The sequence below is a fragment of the Pristis pectinata genome, chromosome 10 (assembly GCF_009764475.1).
Source record: "Pristis pectinata isolate sPriPec2 chromosome 10, sPriPec2.1.pri, whole genome shotgun sequence".
NCBI lineage: Eukaryota > Metazoa > Chordata > Chondrichthyes > Rhinopristiformes > Pristidae > Pristis > Pristis pectinata.
This window is the reverse complement of record NC_067414.1, coordinates 34,239,441-34,263,537: the sequence shown is the minus strand read 5'-3', so window position 1 is coordinate 34,263,537 and position 24,097 is coordinate 34,239,441. Positions and strand designations below refer to the sequence as shown.

Here is a 24,097-nt window from a genome sequence, read left to right as displayed (position 1 = left end):
ACAAGGAAACATACCTGTTATTGGCATTATTGATGCAGGCAATAGCTTGGTTACTTCCATAATAACGTGCAATTCGATTTAAACGCTCTTTTGTGAGAAAAGATCAGCTGATAGAAACAGCTGTTGGGTTTATTGATGGAGCGGCGGAATCAGGCATAACCCCAGGCCTCGCACACCCTCTCCGTTTCCAGTAAAATCATATCATCATTAAATGATCGCAAACCAGCCATGACCAATCAATCAAATTGAGTTTCGATACATTTTTTGACTTGCGAATTAGCTTTGGCAATTGCAATTTCTTTCTAAAATTGTCGCGCGTGAAACTTATTTTTTTTCGTTTAGAATAAACAGACTATAACAATCCATCTATCTGGATATCCACACACGCATCCACCTATCTATATTTCCCGTCCCAAACTGTCAACATATTATCAATCGATTTATTTCTATTTATAGTCGTCTAAACGAAAGACCATAACAACTTTGTATGGTGTGCAGTTAAAATTTACTTATTGCGTAGTTTTACGCACATTTTCTATCTACTCGTGGCCATCTGTTTATTATTCTTCCATATTTATCCAGACATCCTCCTATGTATGATGCGTATCTCGGGAAAAGAATGTATTACTGCGTAGGAGGCTGTGTTTACCTTGTATTTGTTCTGTGCAGAAAGAAGCAAAATAATTTGCAGTATAATTGCTCCATTGAACTTTTATTTAATGTTATTTTGTGGTCAGCAATAAACATTAAAAAAAAGCGACAGTATTATCATATAAAATGGTGACATTTGAGAATACAACTCATGCGACATTAAAGTTTCAGAAAGTTGATTTCAACCTGGATATAGAGGAAACATAGAAAAAGACAATATTAATTCCCATTATATTGTTATCTTCTCCTCGACAATTGCAAACATAAAACGCAATCTTACAGGATGGTGTGTTTGCATGTTTGTCTTTTCAGAAACCACTGTCGGTGACTACACCTATTAAAAACTACAAGGACTGTTCATTCTCAATCCAGCATGAATTGGATGTTTGATAAAAGCACCTTTGAAAAACCATCTCATTCCAGGTCGTTAGCAGCACGGACATTTGACTCTAAGCTGTAATCGAAGTGTGCTGAAAGGAGGGGGTGGGGGGGGGGGGGGTGAGACAAATCTGTTACCTACTTGGACAATCTATTTATGTATTCATTAAGTAACAAAATTATTGATAGACAGGGAATAGTTCTAAAAGTCAAGAATGTAAAGTCACACAATTGATTGAACTCATCTAATGCACGAATGCTGTTACCGGTATATCTTTATGTTTTAAATAGTAATATTTAATTTTCTTTGGTGGTACATTCTACCAAACTAAGAAACAATTGGGTCGAATGGAAAGAACTAAATCATTCAATATACTCCAATTGTAAGTTTTAGTGAGATGGTGTGCATCCAATGGGAGAGATAGATTGATGGAGAGGCAGGCGGAGGTGTGCCCTTCTATTGCACTGTGCACGCATATATTCTATCTCTAAATGTTTCAGAAAGGTAGACATATAAATAGATAGAAAACTAAACCAGCAGACAGACAGATTTTACATTTTACACCATATATAGACAGTTACAGGACTTTAAATCCACCGCATTGATGGGATTTTCATTACAAGTAAATCCCTTGTCTATAGTTTATTATTTAGGATTAGAGCTGAACTTTGAATGTTACTGTTGAGTTAATAAATGTGCCTGTGTGGTGCAGAGGCAGCAGTATCGCCATACAGAAGGCTACAGCGATTCACGTCGGATTGAGCTTCGTTTCCCCCAGTTGTCCATCAGTGGAGAGGGAGGAAAGGGGGAGAGAGAGGGAGAGGGAAGAAGGAGCGAGCGAGCGAGCGAGGGAGAGAGAGAGAGAGAGAGAGAAAGCAGACAGCTGCTCTTCACATGAATGCACTCATCTTCTAAAGACCAGACTGCAAACATGCTCTGGAAACTTGTGGAAAATGTCAAATACGAGGACATCTACGAGGTGAGCAAACACGGAAACCATTTGTGTTTTATAGTAGAGCAAATTAATCGAGTTTTAGAGTCTTGTCTTTCTTGATTGTTCGAACAGAAGCCTGGCAATTTTCTGCATTCACGATATGAAGCATTTATCATTAACGTCGTCAGATTTTTGACTCTCGGAAATGTCAGATTCACCTCTGTTACCAAGATAATTTCTGTATGTTCACATCATACAAAATATTGGAGAAAACATATTGATGACGTTGGGTCCTGTCTGTGAATGGACGATTGAAGCTTTTTTTTGGTGCGATTTCGTTAAGGTGGCGATTTTATATACACCGACTTAGTTTTGCGCGTCTAGATTGCTACTGGAAAGGCAACTTGAAAATGATGGTTATCTTCCGGTGTCGAGCCGTTATTATAATGTAATTGCTTCCAAATTATAAAGTATATTTTTAGATACAGCTTCGGAGGTCGTATGTGTTGAGTGCTGGTGCCCACAGCCGATGAAGTGAGACGGTGTCAGGCTAGGAATTGCGAGAGGTCACATTCAGTAAGCGAGTAATTCTAGAAGCCAGTTAATGTTTAAAAAAAGTTGTAGTTCGCACTTTTTCGCATTGGCATGCTTTAATTTGTGGAAAGAATTAGAGAAAAGCGATATGTGTACAGCAGAGCGGGCGTAAACGTGAAAAGAACGGAGCCTGGAGATAAATATTGTCAGTTCTGCTTAGAACTCAACAGTCCAAAAATTGCCATTGTGAGAGACAAACGGAAAAGGGTCATTGGTTTTATAAAGAGATTGCACTGACTAAAAGTTAAGGCAAATAGCACGCGTTTGAAAAAAGGTTTTATAATATGTTCCCGGAGTGGTCTGTTGAAATAAATGAATAGGATAACAATATATAAAGAGCCCAGAAAATGGCTTATACTGGCTGATGAATTGCTGCCAACGTTCTGCTTTCAGACCCTTTAGAACGGCCCGGCGGGTAGCCGCCCTCTATAGAGCCACAAATGTCTCCGCTCTCAAGGCACTCGTCAGGCTAATTATCAACCGAAAGCTGGCAAAATCCAAAACATTTGCTTCAGAATTACAATACAAGAAATCATAAGTCAATTTAACTTTATCGCTTATTCCCCACTTCACCCATTATTGGAAAAACAGTGTCAACTTCTGTTCAGAGCTGTGCAGAATCATTGAAGCTCAAATTTATTTTAAATCTGTCGTGGACACGGATCTGTTTTATTTTCGTGGTTTCTTTTAAGCAAGTATCCAAAAGACCGTTGGCTAATATGTAATTTTATATCCAATCGTTTTAATTATCAAGGGTATGTGCGGATTAGACCATGTTTCCTGATTTGTTTAATGCCATATAGTTAAAATGTCGAAACTGTTTAATGATTCATACGTAATTAGATTGCCAAATGCGTTTAAGCAGCTTAGCCTTGAATATAAACTAACACGGTATACTTTTATCATCAGCAATAATTTAATTCATTTAAATAACAATTTATCTTTGACCTAGCTTTTCGTGCTGGCAAAGATACACCATCAAATTATTTCCCTTAATTCAGTTGAAATGTAGAATCTGCCCTGGACTCTGATTGTTCGAAAATGGTAAACTCCAAGTTAAAATTCAAAGTAAAACTTAGTCATTTGTCCGAAATGCAAAATGCCGGTGGTCAGTCAGTGAACACCGGTGCATTGGGCGCACACGGGGTTCACTAAAAAATGTCCCAGACATATTAGACCCGCTATCTGTGGAACATTTCGTACTTTTTACGGTTGTTATCAGAACACGCTGGCTTTGCTGGGACGAGTCGAGGCAACTGATGTCAAAAGAAGGGGTTGAGTTTTTAAACCGAATGAGCGGACAAGCCAGTCCAACGGGTTCGACAATAACCCGGAACAAGTAGCGCACAGCATCACGCCCCCCACACAAAAAAAACCAAACTAGCCCCTCTGGCTTGCATCAGCTCTGTAAACTTCAAGGGTCTTTACAGAAACCCTTGTAAATGTTTTACAGCTGGCGGCAGGAAAGGAGGACTTTATTAAAAAATAAGTGAGATAACGTAAGGGACCGTGAGGACTAGATTTGCAACGCCTTCGACCATGGGCTATGCTAACAAAGAAAGCTTTTGGCGGTAGATTCTTCCAAAAGCAATTTGCAAAATGTCTGGCGTCTCCCACTCACACATTGGCTTTGAGTCTTCCAAATTCCATGCAGTTTATTTTATACCTAGAAACGTACTCTATTATAAAGATCGGAGGCAGGCAATAATCTTTATTATCACAATCTTTATAGTCTGTCAACCTACGAAAAGATTGTTTTCGTTTAACCTATTTGTTTCACTCTTTAATTTTCTTGGCAGTATCACGTGACAGGTCTTGTAAAATATCCAAGATGCGAGAGGTTGTTTATTTAAGTGAATCTCTGGTAAGATCAACTTCACGTTGCCAAAGGGACAAGGTGGATTCGATCTTATCAGGACTGGTATTCCCTAATATTATGCATTGCTTTTAACACAGTTGACTTTAACTAGTGACTTTTTTTATGAGGATAACAACATTATCCAGTTTGCGTGTCCCTCCACATTAAGCCCATAATATCCGCTGCTTTAAAGCTGTGAAGCACAGTATTGTTTCTGCTTCCATCGATGCTGATAGCGAAATTCTTCCGACAAAAGTTACGTAACCAGGGCGTTGTAAAATTGCACTGTTGCTTGTTAGTTCTTTATGGAACTGTGTGAAAAAAAATCTTAATATTTGGATGGTGAATGGCTATAGAATGCATTTACGTGCAACCGCCCCGAAAGGTTGGGCTATGTTAAAGAGGACGCTGGGCACCCAGAGTTTTAAACGGAGTAAAGCTAAGTCGAGGGTTCTGTTTCTTTAAGACAGCCCATTCGCTGATCCGACTGGACTACTTGATTACTATCCTTTAGTTGTTTGGCTAGATTTCGACAAAACTTTTCTTTTCCCAAAAGTCTGGCCACGGTGTTACCAGTAACACCCACCACCACCACACCCTCCCACCCCCCCCCCCCCCACCCTCCACCCCTTGTCTGATTACATCTAGTAATTCTCGTCTGAATGAACGTCATTTACAATAGTAAGGGAGCGCTGGCTGGCTGCTTCACGCTCGATTTGCCACCATTCTTCCTTTAAGTATTCGTGTAATATTAATAGTCATGAATATCAATTATTATGAGGCGGCGTAGAGTGGCAGAGAGGGGTGTGAACAGTCAGCATCTTGCCTTGGAGAGGGGAACACTGGTTGTGAAGCTGGAGTTAAAAAATCTACAGCATTTGTCCTTTTTTGAGCAATTTTGATGGATATAGTGTTGGAGATACTTCAGGCAATCGGGCGTCTCTTCCTGCAGTCTTGCTGCTCTTCTGGTTGATGGTCTGTGATCAGATTTGCTACAGATGTTAGTCCACACTTACACAGCTATGGTGAGTTGGATCAGTGCTCGATACAATCCCATTTCGCCCCAAACGCCGGTGGCTTTGTAATTTAGTCCATAATTGCAGACTCTTTCTCTGTTGTTTGTATTGTTATCTAATCGGGTTTAGATGGACGCGTCACTTGGCTAAAACTTTCAACTGCGCTCCATAGCTTTTGGCGATTTGAGGTTCAGTTTTAGTTAAATATGTTATTAAGTTTACTTGACATTCGACTTCGAACGCTGGCTGTTTGTTTCTGTTATGATCTTTCCCAATACAGTTGCATTATTCGCCTTCATTGATTTTCGTAATTTCTCATTTCCTTCCGACAACGCCTGAATTTTACGTTCTTGTTAACATTTTATGCGTGTTAAAATCCACCCGTGCTTTCGATTTTATTCCTGTCTGAACTTACATGTGGAACGTGTGTGTGTGTGTGTGTGTGTGTGCGTGCGTGTGTGTGTGTGTTTGTGTATTGGGGGTGCGACTAACTCCTATTTCAAATTATTACATATTAGTTGTAATATAACGTTTAAAGATGTATTATAAAGCCCCTTCACCCCCTCCTCCCCTCCATTAACCCCTGTATGGGTTACCAACAGATGCGTCGCCGCAACGCATGACTTTATCATATTTATATTTAAAGATTGTTTGGATCTGATGTTTACGAAGATATGATGAGCCCCATCAGACCCAGTTTTCTTATGTTAAATATACAATTCCAGTTGAACATAAGAAGGGGTACCTAAAATTGGAGATCTAAAATTCAGCAGCTACTTGAGAGCCTGTTAGTGCTTCTAGATTTTCTCCCCCATGTTGCAGTTTACGTTTATTGCTGTCACTACTTTTAATATTTCAATGCTTTTGCGTGCGCCTTCTTCTGTTTTGACTCTGCAACATTGCCTATTTTGTTAATATTGTTTTTGTTATATATCCTTTCTTAAATAATTAGACAATATTTAAGGGCTTTTTTCTCTGTAGCATCATATATTGCTCCCTTTTACACCGAGTTTTGTTTGTTTTCGTGAATAGAGAATGCATTATAAATGCATCCCATTAAACAATATTTGAACTAAGCCTTGCCATTTCTTCTTTGCAGGACCGACACGATGGAGTTAACAGCCACAGTTCGAGGCTGTCCCAACTCGGGTCGGTCTCCCAGGGACACTATTCAACCGCTCCGCCGCTTTCTCACACCCCAACGTCGGACTTCCAACCACCTTATTTCCCTCCTCCTTACCAACCTCTTCCATATCACCAGAGCCAGGATCCTTATACACACGTCAACGACCCCTACTCCCTGAACGCCCTACACCAACCTCAGCAGCATCCCTGGCAGCAAAGGCAGCGGCAGGACGTGGGTGCCGAGCCCAGCCTTCTACACCAGCCCCGGGTTCTGCCCCAGATCACAGGGCTGGACCCTCGCCGGGATTATCCCGGCGTGCGGCGGCCAGACGTGCTTGTCCACTCTGCTCATGGACTGGATTCGGGGATGGGAGATAGTCTATCTCTGCATAGTATCAGCCACCAAGGAATGGAAGACATTCAGGTGAGTCTACCCATATTGAAAAAAAATTCTAATTAAAATGCAGCTTTTAATGTCGCTTCCATTGCAAAGTTGCACATCATTTATCTCGATAGTAATGTGATAGTTGTAATTTGATATTACAGCAGTAAGTCAAATATTTTGTCATCTTTGATTTGCAACATTCCAAATATTAGCAGGAAGAATCAGAGTTCCAATATATTAACTTATATCGTGTTTAGGTACAAACACTCTAACAATGGGTCAACCTATAAACTTTATGAGTCTTTTTAATCAAACAAAAGATTCATTGGTACAACTTTCTGTCATCAGGATTTTCAATACTGCCTAAGTCTCGGTCCTGTGGGAAAGCGGCCCATTTAGCCTAGTATGAGGTGTAAGTTATCAGCTATCGTTTGCCAATCTATACTTCAGAGCATACGTATCTTCTACTATTAGTACAAAACCTGATTCTGTTAAATAAATACTGTCGGCCACAAAATCGCTTATCAAAACTGCCCCCCAGAGAGGAAATCATATTGGATAATGAATGATGGTGCTTCATAACACTATTTTCTGATGTGCGTGAAACGATTTAGAGCATCTAATCCATTTGAATTCTTATCTCAATTTATTTCAGTGAATCGATTTCATAGATAAATAAATGTAATAAAATTGTAGTTGTACAATTAGATGAGATGAGATCGGATGCAGATTTAGAGTCTGTGTGAAATTAGAAAACTTCAAAACTTGTGCCATACCTATAATGGGAGGTGGGGTGTGGAAAGAAGGGGGCGTACACTGGCCACACAAAGTAAGAACGAGTGGACTTCCTCGAGTTTAATAGTAATTAGGGGCGGCATTCAGGGAACGACACTGCCTGGTTGTTGTAACAGTTAGATGTTTTTGATTAAATAGATGTTACATCGTTGGCAATACTCTATATGTGTGCACATGTGTGGAGTTTGGAAATTATGAAGGGTATATAAGGTAACAGTTAGAAAATTACTAATTTGATGCCCCTGAAAACCAGTACATATTCCATGAAGAGTTGCTTATTAATTACAGAGTCCTGTTACTGTGCCGTACTTGCTCAGTGGATTGTCTATTTGTGTGAGAATGGTTACCAAACATTGGGGATTAATACAGATGTTATTGACGTACCTGGATTGAAACATACCATTACTGTAGAAACAATTGGAGATAGTTTTTTTTTTCTTAATTCACTTAAAGAAACACATTTCAAAGCAAAACATAGTTTGGGGGGAAAAGTACAACCCCTTAAGCAAATATGGCCGCTATGGTCTGCAATACTGCTTTCTCTACAACGATTGTCTGTATAGAGTCTCGTATCATTCAGGCTAGTTTAACACTAAGGAAAGCTGTGCACATTGAATTATTAATTTGCAATTAGTAAGTGCAAGTTTAAACACCTTTGTGGATCGTATCTGTTGACCAAAGACATAGTTTACAACAATCGTAATAGCATTGTATGGATCTTTGAATTGGCTTGGATGTTTGGTCTTGGATCACTCTCATATTAGGTCATAGCCTGTTTGTTGCTTTAGTGGCTTGGCCATTCGATTAATCCTTCCAGATCTGAATTTTGGACACATGCGATTCCAGGGTAATTCAGTAAATAAGTCTACTTTTCTTTTCAAGGAAGATAATTTTATTTCAATTTATTAAATTGTAAATGATCGAAATTTGAAAACATTATTTTACCAAGTACTTAACTCTACAATTGGCGACAGTCATTACTACAATCTTGTACCTGGCATTTAGAATGTTATTTCTATTTTCTGTGAGTAATTTTTAAGAGATGAAGTGGCAAAATGAACTATACTGAATGCTGCGCTGATTTATGCAAAAAGAATATTATCGCTTCCAAATGTTCACAGGGGACAAATTTCAGGTCGTTCTGGACATCTGTCCTTCCATAGCTCATTCACTTGGTAGCTGCTACCGTCTGAACAAATGAGGCGATGATGTAGATTTATTGATAGCTACAAAGATCACTTATTGTATTGCTGTCTTCTCCGTGAAATGTTCTGTACGCGTGTTCGACTACGCTTTTCAGCGGGGGGACTACATAACTGCGACCAGGCTTAGAGCTAGACACTTTAACCACAGAATGACTATCATTTCACCATGCATTTACTTATTCACTATTATTGTGATCTCGCGTATTTTTTCATAGCTATAATTATTTTTGCAAATTTAAAATTATGCGAACAAGATGGGACCACATTAATGTCTCAGTACCCTTTCTATACTTACCATATTGTTTTGCGATTTCACCCAAGACGAATGGCGTCAGTCATAAATTTAATCGGATAGTGCCACAATGATGCATGTACACGTATCTGTCATCAACATTTTAATGTGATTCTTTTTGAATCTAAGATCATATTCTGTTGTATACGCAGTGAGCTTCAGAGCACTAGTAATGGTGCCAAAGTCGATTCATCTCTTAAACATATATTTGCAGTAAAATTGCATTCGTTATTCCAGAAACGACCCATATGATTGTAGCCAGTGTGAATAGAATGGCAGTTCACATTTTATGTGTTCAGTTGAATTAAATACTTGTTCTATAGTTCAGAATTGTTTCAAAATGAATATATAACAGACAATTACCTGAACAGTCCAACCGCCATAAGGAACTAACTCTAATAACTTACACGCCAGCTTGAAACATTAACTCTAGATAGTGGAGCATTACTTAGTCACTCAGTTTTTAAACTTAACAGATAAAAAGTTAGCAAAAATGGATAATAAACATGAAAAGAGCAAAGCACTTCTTTTTATTTACGAGACTTTAGATGTTCTACCTAATTGTCTCTTAAAACTACCAACTATGAGATTCGATCTTTTTCATTCAATTGAGACACGGTTCGTATTTTGGTCACAATATTACGAAACAAGAAAGAACAGAGGGATTCCACGGAAAACGCAGTGTACTTTGGAGTACCGTTCGATATTTACCATTACCTGAATCGCTCCAAATACAACGGGGATATAGTGGGTAATTATAGGAGCGAATTGTGGATAATGTCAGTATAATACCATAGTGCAGATGATAGCGCCAGGAATGCCTCTTATTAGGAAGCTTTGCATTGTTTAAGCGTATACTTTTTTATGTGTAGACATCTACTGAAAAAGAGAAATCTAAAGCTAAAATATCAAAGGATGTTTGCACAGTTCACGCCACCGTCCTGGAATTTTCCCCTGAACTATTTTGTCGATTTTGACAAATTAAAATGAAAGCATTTACGAATATATGCAGCAAAATGAGATTTCTTTAAAAATATGTTTATTTTGGCACAATAAATTAATCGTACCTCTAATTGGTCCATTCATTTCGATTTAGATTTCACTTTAATAATATTTGACGACGCATCGTAAATCCGAGCTAATGTCATTTAAAATATTAATAATACGCAAGTCATATTGAACGTTTCGCAGCATAGCGAGAGGGTATTTATTAACACATTGCGACTAATACAATCGATCGCATTTAAATGATTATAGTAAATATCTTCATCTGGTGCATTAGAAATAGAGACATGATGTTTAATTTGAATGTTTTCCTTAAATAGTTTGCACTTGATTAATCTAAACACTATTTTGCCTTAAAATGTAAAATTGGAACAATAGAATTGGGAAATCCGATGAGATTACTGACTATTGTGGCTTCTGAAATGAAAGCACGTTTTCGTGACGGTCTCGAGCCTTTCCATGAACAGTTGAACGCTTGAGCCTTTTGTTTCATTGTATGCATTCTGAACTCAGATGTAAAAAATATATTCACTGGTAAACAATTTACCTGTCTGGGGTATAACATTCTTCCAGCCAACACCCCTCCCCCACTACACCACAGATTCGCCATTACCCATTCACCCCCACTGCCCACGCCCCCAACACACACACACATATCCCCCAAGAAGATGCAATCTATTTGACCGATTCCTATCTGCATGAAATGCGAAAAACTGGGGCTTAAATAGAATACAATGTCTCATTATTTCGCTGCATTTCTCATGTCTCCATTCAGTAAAGAAAAAAAACCAGGACGTTGGGCAAGAGAATAGTAACAACCTGCACCTTGGCCATCCTCAAAGGCCCAGACTGGGCCCAGGTGTTTATATGACAGAGTTTATCTGGGTTACTGAATAACATCAGAAGTATATTTTCCATTATCATGGCGTGATTAAAATAATAAAGATAAACATGGAGCAAACACTGAGCGGCCCTCTAACCCTTGAGTCTTCAGGAAAGTTTTGCAGGCTCCTCAGTTGTTTGGCTTTTTTTGACCGAATCCATTGGCTGGTTTGATTTTCGTCACTACTTGAGGGGGAACGATGCCAAGAAAAAAAAAATGACGAAATATAGCCTCCTCCGTAAAACTCAAATATGCAAACGTCGGTATTTTGTAAATTAAAAATTGGATTGAAGATTAAAGATGAAGGGTGTCAGCATTTGTTGACAGAGTTAAGATACTTAGGTTACAACGATTTTATCCCAAATACTTGTGCTACTTCAAACTTTGGATTATTTAGTTAATTGAAAATGAAAACAACACTAAAGTCTGTCAGAATTAATCATAATTCGGCGAATAGATTTTTACCCAGGAGGAGGAACGGGAGTAAAGTGATTGATGTTTACTTGGTTCATTTACGATGATCCCTAACGATGCATTTCGGCCTTATAATCAAGTCCTTTCTAATTTAGCAGAGGGTCTTTTTCGATCATCATACTTTTTCTTATAATATAAGACTTATATTGGAATAGATTAGTGTTTTTTATCAAGCACCAATTGAATGTAATATTAAAAAGGAAGAATATAATTATTATTTCGATTTAAAAATTACCAGAAGGATAACATCCACAGATAAGCTCAATGATAATCTTAATGGTGAGCGCCAGCCTTTTAATAAGAGCAAAGGGAAATGAACTTTAACCAAATAAGAAGTTCTTGCCGTGGAAATGATGTTGATATGTTAAAATTTCTTTCATTGAGCGATGCAAGCGAACGGGATCTCATTGTCTCCCGCTGGTCTGAGACAGTTCCTTGAATCATTTCCTTGTCCCACTTTTTACACGTCCACCAGCCATATCGACCGAACAGTGACATTAAAATAATAGTGCGCGTTTCTAGGAGATTTCTCGCTATGGCGATTAATGGATATTACAATCCTCTGTGGTCTAAAATCACATAGATACATCACTTCAGAGCATGTTGGCGCGGAAAGTGTGACTCCCGTGACACTCGCGTAGTGTAGATTCTATCTGCCGGGATGTAATCCAGGCTGGTAAACATTGCCAAACCTTTTATCTGCGCTGCTGTTCGTTTGCATTACAATAGCCAGTTAAAATATGACACATAGTTCTGTTTTTAACAAGTGACTCTCCTTTCAAGTCACCTGTGGACTTATACCAATAAATAACTTTTCGCCACATGGAAGGCCAACTATAGACAAATGCCCTAAGTTTCAGAACAGAGATGTTAAATCTCCATTTAAATGTGTGAAATCGCTGGTATATGCCGTGCGAGAAGCAATGTAGGGTAATCATTGAGATACTTCTTCCCCCCCACCTGCCACACCCACCAAGTGGTTCTTAACGACCTTGTTTCGAAATCGAACATACATCAGAGCCTGGCTAATTGTACACATAAGATATCAATACGCCACCTAGGAAATCGGCCGCTTCGACTTCAAGGATTCAGGCCCAGTTCTTTTAATTTGAAAGCGAGTAATTTGAAATATAGAGGGGGCGCCACTGCAGGCACGACGTAAAAAGGAAAGCAAACAATAAAAATTAGGCGAAGTGCAAGGGGGATACGTTCAGTAAACTGTTTGTAAACGTGCACGCGTTTCCTTTCGCAATTTGTTAAAAATCCCGCTGTTCGCATCCCTTTAAAGCAAAGAGTCTGGTAATTAAAAGTGTGAGTTGTTTTTCCCTCATTTCCGCATGCATTTCTAATTAAATCTTTATGATACTCTCTGTGACTATTAACTGCCAACATGCTGCGTGAATATCCTCTACAAAAACCCAGCAGGCGGTGATAATTAGATAGAAAATCAAAGTAGACCTTTCTCATTAGCTACACAAACTTCTTCTGAACATTTTGCTGAAGTGGTTTACTCTAAAGCTCATCTCAAAATATTTTTTCCAAAATTATTGCCCGAAGGAAACACGCGCATCTTAAGTGATAAAAATATTACTGATTGAATGCATGCATGATAATTCACTTTTCAATCTACAGAACGCCAACGTTAGTGACTCACGCTACTTTGAATTCGATTCCGTGATACTTCTTTTCAGTTTATATGCTACCACCCCATTGCCTATTGTCTATGAAAGACAAAAGCACGTGTCTGGAGGACACGTGGATATCGCCCCGCTGTGTTAATGTTGTTTCCGCCAAGTATGTAATAATAACTGCTGTGCACTGGGTTTAAAATGTATGCTGGAAAACAAATAATGTCTATATGTAACATTGTAAAATATTGTTTCTAGTTATTTTTGCAGATTAGATATTAGAAATCCTAAACCAATCATGATCACAACACAAACATTTTTAAAATGGTATAATAAGGTGTACTATTAAAGAAATAGTGAGTAAAACAAAATCCTTGCAGGAAGTTTGAAAGATTAGTATAACGACAAAGCAGTACTTTCTTAAAATATCTCAAATCTTTCGGGAGGAACTAAATCTCCTTCCGAAGTTCTTAAACTCTTGTGAATGGTGTTTGTTTTCTTTTGATTATGGTAGATGATGGAGATTATCAACCTGGGTTTCTGTTAGTAGAGACAATCTTTGGAGATGAAGCGTGCCTTTTCTCCACAGCAAAACTGGGATACATTCCAAAATTCCAATTCGTGTAAAACTTTGGATAAAATCAATTATATGACGCATCTATGATTATTTGAAGCACCTACAAGAGTTAAATGCTCGGAGGGTTACATATTACTTATTTTGTTTAACCAATGTAGATGTAAATAACTAAAACAGAAACAAAGCTAATCATTTAAGAAATAATCGTGCGTGTCGTATGGTATTAACCGTCTGACGCTAAGGGTCAGATTATCACACGCATCTGAACACAAGAACACATAATAAGCTTTAGCAGTTGCACGATCACGATTTAATTAAAGATGTGGCAAGATTCTGTTCTGCCTTGTTCTAAATGGGTCAATATAGCATAAAGTAATTTCCAAACTCTAGTCTCTAGATGAGTGAATTTCTGCAGAAACTAATTCAAAACAAGGGTACGAGTGCTTTTCTCAACATGATCTACTCAGGGTTCATTGTCTAACAAATGTTGCAGTAATTTATGTTCCTGTTGAGAAAAACCCAAAATATCATACATCTCCTATCATATATTTACTTCAATGTTGAATTAACATTTTAATTGGTTACTCGTTTAGTTAGTAACATTTGCGTTGGAAAAATGACAGTGTGTTTATTAATGATGCTATTACATAATTATATAAACGGAGATACTCACAAATATATCATGCGCTATTATAGCAAGCATGTATCATGAACATATGCATTATTGTATAATGCGTGAAATATATATGTGTTATTACATACATATTTACGCAATTACATATAACTGGATAAATGTGCCACCAGGAAAAAATGTTAAATTCGATTACATAACTGTACATTTTAAACAAATATATGCTTTTGTTCATGCGTTTGTTCTGTGTGTTCTCCGCGATAACACAAAAGCGCTTGGGTCCCAGATGTTAGGCAGCTTATTTTCTGATAATATGTAATTTTGGCGAATTTGATTTCCTCTGGTAATTTCTTCTTAGAATAATAAACCCTCAAACAGGTAATATAAATGGAAATAACAGATAGTCGATTTCGGTTGAGCTTGATTTATATACATGACTGTTTAATATCAAGTCAATTTGAATAGTGATATGACCTTTTTTTTATATATTAACAGGCTTTGGATGACACGGGTACCACTGGCATGAGTTTATTGGACCAATCCGTCATTAAAAAGGGTATGGAATATAAAAACGAATTAAAATGCATAGTTAAGTTGCTTAGTCAATATTTTGTATTCCACTAGCCATGTAAAATGAACCTTCTTTGCTATATGTGTTTAACCTTATATCGACATTGTCTATTAAATTCATTGATTTCAGAAACATCGCAGCAGTACTATTTATTAGGTTGGCTAATTGTACCTATGTTCATTGAAAAAAAATACCTTGGTCTGGCAACAAAATGCCGACTTTCTTTATTTAGTACATATAATATCAGTTCAAATATTTTTTCTGGATCTAGGGAACGGAGGGCGGGGTAGCACGACCATAAATTGTAGATTCTTGCTTTAGGGTAATAGAGCACAATGCACTGACGTGTTTGTGTCTAGCCCTTGCACGGAAGGAATTACAATACGGCAGCCGATGAGACTTTTCTAAATGTTTGAGAAACATTTCCTGGTGAACCAGCACTTAGCAGTTTATGGATATAATAATACACTTTGGTTAGGAATTTTGTAGTTCATTTACAAAAATAAAACAACGACTTGAAATATTTGTGTTGAAATTATTCCCAATAAAAGTTTCAAATTACAAATGAACCTCAGTTCAGGAGTGAAATGTACAAACAAAAGGTTAGATTGGCTGATGGATGAATTGGCGGCTGGACGGTTGGATCGATGGAAGGTTAGATGGAAGGAAGAAGAGCATTGCAAATTAGAGGAATTGGTAGCCGGGGGACGACGGGTGGACATTCATTAATCAAGATTATCTTAGTTTCCATCAGTAATTATCCGTTGCTGATTTTTTTCTGAAATTAAGATTAGTTGAACATCCGGGTGGCTATAACAAATCTTTTCAGATGAATCGAAAAAATACACGCAGGTTTTGAATTAAAATTGAATGAAACATGATATTGGCTGGACATCCAAAAGTACTTGTTTCATTTATTGGTGATGTAATGGAAAAGCTGATGCTTAAAATTGTATTTGCCACTTTATCGCATGTGGTAACATTGGTCTATTTAAGGGAAGAACTTCATTCGGTCATATGTCTAACCCTGACACGACAATACTGCAGATGACTTTGCTGCTACAACTTTTCACAGTATTGTAACCAAAAGAATGATGTTCCCATTTGGCTCGAAAGCATCAACTTGTCTCGATGTAACGTTTAATTGGGGCTGCTCATTGTGTTATGCTATGCTGGCTGTATTTGAGGAGAGACTGGGCACGGTATGATGGTTATCTGCTTTGTTTCATTCTGCTGTCAAAGTTCTGTCTATGAGTGGTTTGCTATGCCTTCTTTGATGGTATCATGATCTCAGTATTGTATTTTTTCTCTGCCGGCAGGTTTTTTTTGTGTATGAGGTTACTGGGGCATAGCTTTTTCTTGGTTGCATTCACGCCGGAGTTTAAGTTCTGTTCTAATTTGTTTCCCATACTTGTGTTTGAATCGCTTGAGTTACGCCAGGCTGATTTTCTGCACAATGTTACCAACAGAGTCGTGCTTCCGTTTGCTCGCCCCTCCCGTTTTGATTTTTGTCTCGGGGTCTGTGTGTGGTAACCTGTGCTAATGTGTTGTGATTGTTCTGACATTCTCTGCACCTTGCTATCTCAATGCAAGCTCCGTGAACCATGTACAGGCCAACTTTCTATTTTCTCCACGTCTGACCGATCAGCCTGCTCCAATCTCCGTCAGTAGGTTAAAAACACACATGCACACACACGCACACACACAGCCATGAGGGACAGAAACTGCATGTTCCCAGTTGTCACGTCACCAGGTGAATATAAAGAGACACCATATCCGCTCCGGCTGCGTGTACTCTTTTCAAAACTGCAATTTCCTCTTAGCTAGAATTTGTTGTGATTGAACGCATTTTTGCGGGCGATATTCAGGCAAACACTTATTGCAAGTGTTCAAAGAAGATGCCAAATTTTAAAACCGTGACTGACCACTGATTCTGCAACCTCTTCCCACTCAAGACTAAAAATGTTTTTGAAAGCAACTTGGTGATTTTGGATTAAAACTGACCGATAATTCTAGATAAACGCTTCAGTGGCAGAGTTTAGAATCACAGAAAAAAAGTAAATTCATTCCCTTTATAGCAAGAATACTTTTCGAACAGCTTTGATTACAATGGCCAAGCGCCAAAGTAGATTTTTTAAAAGATTTATCTAATGCGTCTCTTCCAGCCTAAAGTCTGACTCTAATTTTTCAAAAAAGAAATGGCGATCTGTACCTCAACATAACTGATGCAGATAAGTAACGACACAACGACAGCTGCGAGTTATTACTGCTACTAAGTTCTTCCAGAGTTATCTTTCCTTGTACCATTAACTTTCTTTGGAAGTACAGGTCATTACCAGTCAAATAATTTCCCCCCTTGACACGTTTTGTAACCGTTTTCTTTAAAAACAATGTCCTTAACCAAAAATCGCTTTTTAAAACAAAATTACAACAAGGGCAAATCGACTTCATTCGCCAATGAAGTTGCTTTTAAACATTGGGAGGAAGATGAGCTAGCTGGGAGATAAAGACCGCCAGGTTATTATAGCGTGGAGTGAACAAAGTCATTGCAACATGCAATAAAGTTCACTGCAGTACAATCTTCGCAAACATTACACTTTAAAATCTACCTCCTGGATAAAAGAGTATTCGTGAAAATGTTCTAAATTTTGGGAAGGCATAACCCATTTTGTGACGACTTCTAAAAGTCCCCTGGCATGACGATGAAATACGCTGAAATGGCGTTATTTCACAATGTAGTTTCAGATCATTTCAATCTGCCGCGCGCTAAGAAGTAAGTTGTTCTCTCCGTGAGTAAATATTTATATGGGCACTTTCTTCCTTCTGTTTCTGGAGGTCATTAGTGCCTTCCCCATTCGGAGTTAATAGTAAGTGTTAACTAAACATTGGCAAAGCAACATATTTGAGGTAAAAATAGCTTCACCGGTAAAGATACATTCACACGATAGAGTCGTAGAAATTCTAAGGTGGAAACACAGAAGCTTAGGAAGCGGGAGGAGTCCACTCGGCCCATCGTGTCTGTGCCTGTAATAAAAAAAGCTGCCTAGACAGCTCAGCTTCCGTAACCCTGTAATCCTGTAAAGACAAGGGGACAAAAAGATAAATATATTGGTTGCTTGTAATTCAAGATTTACACATGATATAGTATTAAATAGTTTATATTTCAAGCTTGGATAACATTAAGATGATGGGTATTTGGGTAAACATAGTTTCCCTATGGTGCCTCCAGTTAGTCTTACCCAGGTTCTGCTTGATCATGTTATTAACATTTCCGGAAATAATCTGGGTAGAAATGTGCACCTTCCGATCAACAAGAACGAGTTAAATCCTCTGCTTGCTGGGGCTATCCTTAAATGTACCAGGTCCGGTTTTAGTTTAGCAGATAAGGTAAAAGTTCTGTGAAGCCGATTGGGCAGGGAACGCGAGTAACTGGAATCCTCGTTCTAAATTCGATATTACTATGTCTTCACCGAAACCCAGAATTAGAGAATGGGTCTGCATGATTTGTCACAGCGGCAAGGATCGTTTAATTGGTTAGAACACGATCAAGTCATTAAAGGGTGTTCACAGAGAAAGAGAGACAGAGACAGACAGAGACAGGGAGAGACAGAGACACGCACAGAGAGAGAGAGAGAGAGAGAGAGAGAGAGCAAGATTCCGCGTCCTCGTACGAACCCCGAAAGCCTTAATTTGAACCTCAAAAGTGAAAGCTAACAATGGCAATGGATATAGAAAGTAGAGTGGGACGAAGTGAGATGACAATTGGAGAAGATGAAAACAATGTTGAAATACTAAGAAATGGCATAAATATAAATAGAAAATTATTTTAATGTTCTTGAAAAATATAGCACTTAGAAGTCCACCCGGGAAAATAAAGGCCGATTGGAAATAGTAAAGAATATTTTGAATCATTCTCTACAAATAATAGAGGTTATGCTAATATAGGTGCATTGGAGGCAGATATAGAGAAATTGATAAAGAGGGGAATGCTCTTAGAATATGAACCAAACTCAAAGTTATTAACCTCTGGGAACAGATGGCATGCAGCTATGAATTTGGTCATGAGCTTTCAAAGCAATGTCTAAATTACATCACTGGACTGAGCAGCAGAACAACTGGCTGTCATAAACCCTACCCATTAGGCAGGGTATATATTAGGTGGCTGCAACACCACCACCTATCTTATGCCATTTGCTACAATAGTTGGAAGTTCTGCTCTAAGAACAAATCAGTGAGATAAAATTAGTCAGCTGGGGCCAATGAGAGACAATCACACCAACCTGTGGAAGGCAAGTTGTGCTTGACAATTATTTTGATGGAGGCTAGATAGATAAAGCAAATAGAATCATAGAGCCATAGAATCATATAGCATGGAAACAGGCCATTCTCATCCACACCAACTCGTGGGGATCATCAGTATTATCCCATCTTCTAGTACTTGGCCCACAGCCTTCTATGCCTAGGTGATTCAAATGCTCCTCTAGGCACTCCAATGTATTCCAGGTATCAAAAAGCCTTTTCCCTCAGATCCCTTTTAAACCATTTATCCCCCACCCTGAATCTATGCCCTCCTTATCTCTGACATGTGGAAAAGTTTCCTGCAGCCTCCCCTACTGTATAAATCTCAACCATGTTCCCTGCTTAACCTTCTCTGCTCTAGGGAAAACAGACCTAGCCTCTCCAGTCTCTCCTCATAACTGAAATGCTCCATTTCAAGCAACATCCTGGTTAAATCTCCTCTGCAGGTCTGGACTTTTGGAAGGCATTCCATTTTCATAGAAGAGGCTCATTGAATGGAAAAAAAACAGTGGTAAAAGAGAAAGTGGAAAGATAGCTAGAAACTGATTGACAGGAGAAAAAGAGGTAGGAAAATACTAGAGCCAAGTTGAAACTGGTGTACTGCAGAGGGCATGGATACTCTCCTTTTATTCTCAATATACAAAAAGGCATTAATCATGGATATGGGGAAAATATAGGGCTGTGCCTGTCTTTAGGTGCAAAGCTGGTAATGCATTTTTCACATGAAAGAAGAACTTGGTCAAAATGACTGAGGAAAAAGAATAGGTCATTTAGCACCTCAAGTCCTTTTCAGTATTCAATGAGAGTATGGATGAAGGATGACAGAATTGTCTATGCCCACATTACTTATCACCTTTAGTTAACATAAATCTATCCATTTTAGATATGTAATTAACAGAAGACCTAGCATCTATTTTATTTACTGAAGAGAATTTTAACATTTTACCACCTTCTGCATGCAGAGGTATTTCCTAACTTCACTCCGATGAGAGCTGGCTATAATTTTTAGAAAATGTTTCCTAGTCTGAGACTAGCCAGGCAGTGGAATGAGTTTTGCTCTAAGCACTCCATCAGTTTCAATAGACAACTTGAAACTGATCAGATCACTTCTTAAATTTCTACATTCCAGAGAATGCAAACCTAGATTTTCTAAGCTTTCTTTATAATTATAACCTTGGAGTTCAGGTATAACTCGTAAATCTATGCTGCATTCTCTCTAAAGCTAATATTTTCTTCTTTATGCATGCTGCACAGAGCTGTTCACAATTCTTTAGGTGTTCTCTAACTAAAGCTTTGTACAGCCACAGCCTACCCCTTTGTATACCTGGCCTTTGTATTCTACAGGTTTCTTGATGTAAAGATCAGGATTGCATTTGTCTTTTTATCAATATATATAGATCCAAGTGCCTTTGGGCATCCTATTATTTTTAGATTTTCACTATTTATAAGAGACTGTTACACCTTTTTTAGGTCCAAAGTGGATAACTTCACATTTGTTTAACTTGAAATGCATTTGCCAAAATCTTATCCTTTCACCTAATGCTTTCATATTCACCATTCACAATGCTACTCATCTTTATGTCATTGGACAGCTTGGATATATGGCTTTCTATCTTATCAGCTATATTGTTCATAAATACAACCTGTCCTTGAGGCCCCAATGTAGAGCCCAAATAACAGCACTAGTTACATACTGCAAATTAGAAACCTGTCCTGCTATCACAACTCTCTGCCTCCGAGAGCACAGGCAATTTCTGGGCGAGGTCAAACATTTGCATCAATTTCAAGTGTTTCATCTTTGGTTGACAGTCTGTTTTTAGGTACTTTATCAAATGCCTTCTGGAAACAAACATAAATAAGACTTGTTGGAACTCCCTTAGCCACTACTTTAGCTGCCATTTTAAAATTTTAATCAGATTCATCAGGCATGACCTACCATCTACAAATTCAGGCTGGCTTAAAATTTTCAAGGTGTTCATTCACTTCATCCTTAATTATGGATTTAACAAAATAATTTTTTTAACTGATCTATAATTCCCTGTTCTTTCTCCATCATCTTTAATAATAAGTGGGATTCAAATTTTTCCAATGCACAGGAAAAGATGCCAGATCATGAAAACTGTGGAAGATTATAGCCACAGCATCCTCAATATAATCAACTAGTCCTTTTGAATCCCTGGGATGGAAATCATCGAGACCTCTTTTTATTGTCATTATTTTATTCACTAATCTTACTTTAGTTAAAATAATTTTGGCAAGTCCCATCCCTGGTTTAAAATTACTTTAATGAAAACACAAAATGCTGTAAAGCAGGGCAGGCAAAATCACCAGAGAGAGAAACAAAGTTATTTCTTCAGGTCAATGACCTTTTATCAGAACCTGAGATGTTAAGTGTTAAAAAACTATGGAAATCTGAACTCTGTTCATAAGATTCTCTCTACAGATGCTGCCTGTCCTGTGGAATATTTCCAATGTTTTCTGTTTCTATTCCACATTTATAACATCTGAAGTATCTTGCTTTTGTATTAGTATCAGTTTCCATAGGATGTCTAAAATTTTATCCTCTGTTTCTATTATAAATGCTCACACAAAATAACTATTCAGTACCAATTATTTCCAAGTTTTCAACAACAATATCATTGTTACTAATTTTCAAGTGGCCCAATTTGGTCCTGTCTACCAATTTTCCCTAATATAATTGTAAAAACATGTATTAATTTTGATACCCTTTACAATTTATTTTCAAGGTTCATCTTTGGACACTTTGTTATTGAAAATGGCTCTGAATGCTTTGAAAAAAGTCAGTAAATTTCTGATATGAGCAAAGAAATTTATGATAGACCTGCCTACTCCAGCATATTCCCACTGATGGTCTTGCCCATCTCCACATACTGTAATCCAGACACACAACATTTTTCATCTATTCTCAGTCTATTTTTTTTATCTATAACATTGTTACATTGCATTTAACTAATTTAGTTGGGATTTGCTGATCTCAATCTCGATGGAAATAAAAATCAACCATTAAAACCACTTTGATTTTGCTACATGTCTGTCTATTCCCCATATTCTAAACTTTGCGTCTGCTGACAGGGAGTCTACACACAACTCACTCTTTTCACTTCCTTAATTCTACCCATAACATTTCCATTTCCCGTTTACCACTTGATACATCATCTTTCATCACAAAGTGCCTTCATTCTTAACTGTAAAGCTTAAATCTTTCCCACCATCATTTTCTCTAACTCCCCCATAAACTTCAAATTCTGGTATAATTAGTCCTGACCATCTTGCACCTATATCTCAGTAATAACTGGGTTGTCATGGACTCTGAATTAAATTTGCACTCTAATTCATTCAGGGCAATGCTGATATTCCATATGTTGGTATAACAAGCACTTACTTGGACCACAATCCTTGACTTATCCTCCTGGTCTAATACTTTGCTCAGATTTTTTTATTTATTTCTCCTGGTTTACTTACTTTACGTCATTTAGATTTTCCTTTAACTTTAATGATTAAGTTATAATTTCTGATAAGCAGCGTACTTTCTTTTATTAGCTTTAGAACTATTATTATTTCTAATACTTACATCTATGCTTTCTCTTCCCCTGCCACCCATTTACAGGTTTTGTCCTCTTGACCATCTTAGTTATCTTTTCCGCAAGGACTCTGTGCCTACTGGTACCCTCCCCATACTGGTCCTTCCAGACCCAATACTGCTCCCAATCCATTCCTGCAATCCTTGTTGAAACTGTGATATTTGAAGTTCTTTTCTTTAATTTATTTCCTAGTCCCTGATACTCTCCACATAAATACTCTTGATTATTTCTCTCTTTATGTTGTTCAGGTCACACCTCCTCAGGTAGTTTGTGTGTGTTCCTTGACATTAGGCAAATTCAGTCCCATTATCTCATCAGTAGAGGCTTTCTTGTTTCTGCTGGACATCCAAAGACAAGCCAGCATCATCTCTAGATGCACCCTATTCTTTGACACTTCAGTCTCTTTCAGTATGTCCACACCCCAGACTCCCAGTCTTTTTTCAGACTTGAAGGAAAATTTCACCTGCTTCACCTGCTAGGCTTTGTCTATGCCAGTAGAGATTTAACAAAACAGGGATTGCAGCTGATCTACCTAGGGAAGCCAAATTATCCAGGAAGCCTCTGAAATGGGTGCTCAACATTAGCAAATGCAAAATACTAGTGATCTGTTTTTGGCAAGTGCCCTTAATGCCTAAATGTGGTACTCACACAATATCTGGTTGGATGGCTGTGAGATGAGCTGAAGATTAATCCCATAACTTGCCTTCAGTGCATTTACTTTCACCAGTAAAATAGGGTAAGGCCCACTGTTTAATTCAGAGGTTGCTGACAACACATAAGTAGGAGATTTGGCAGAGGAAACAAAGATAGTTGATAAGAAAAGCAGACAGATGTTGAACAGAATGGCAGACAGATGTCAGAAGAAATTTAAAATAAATACATATGAAGTACTACATAATGAGAGGACAAACAAGAAACAAATGCATGTAGTTAGTTAAAAGAAGAGAAAACAATTTATGATTTCTCATACATGATCCTCTGTAACTGCCAGTATAGATATATAAACCAGAAGAACCTCAATATAATGTTATGCTTTATCAAAAAGGGCACGTGATACAGAATAAAGAAGCAATGATAAATTTGTGAAAACATTTATTTTGTCACAGTGGAATACAATGTGTAGTTTCCCCTTTCCACTGTGGAAATGGCACAAAAAATATAAAATGTGTTTATACTGGTTTCCCCATATTTAT

The 24,097-nt window shown here is 37.9% G+C and overlaps 1 protein-coding gene across 2 annotated transcripts in view; it reads left to right on the top strand.

Annotated features, from left to right (window-relative positions):
* Nucleotides 1-1,851: 1,851 nt before the first annotated feature.
* Nucleotides 1,852-24,097, top strand: part of tfap2b (transcription factor AP-2 beta) — a 44,953-nt gene continuing 22,707 nt past the window's right edge. The window contains exons 1-3 of one of the 2 annotated variants that reach the window (XM_052024984.1): nucleotides 1,852-2,009; nucleotides 6,532-6,981; nucleotides 14,928-14,988. In XM_052024984.1, coding sequence (XP_051880944.1) covers nucleotides 1,929-2,009; nucleotides 6,532-6,981; nucleotides 14,928-14,988 — 592 coding nt within the window. In that variant the 5' untranslated portion in view covers nucleotides 1,852-1,928. Of the gene's footprint in view, nucleotides 2,010-4,832; nucleotides 5,442-6,531; nucleotides 6,982-14,927; nucleotides 14,989-24,097 lie in introns of those variants that run through there. The other variant, XM_052024986.1, reaches the window with a different exon arrangement.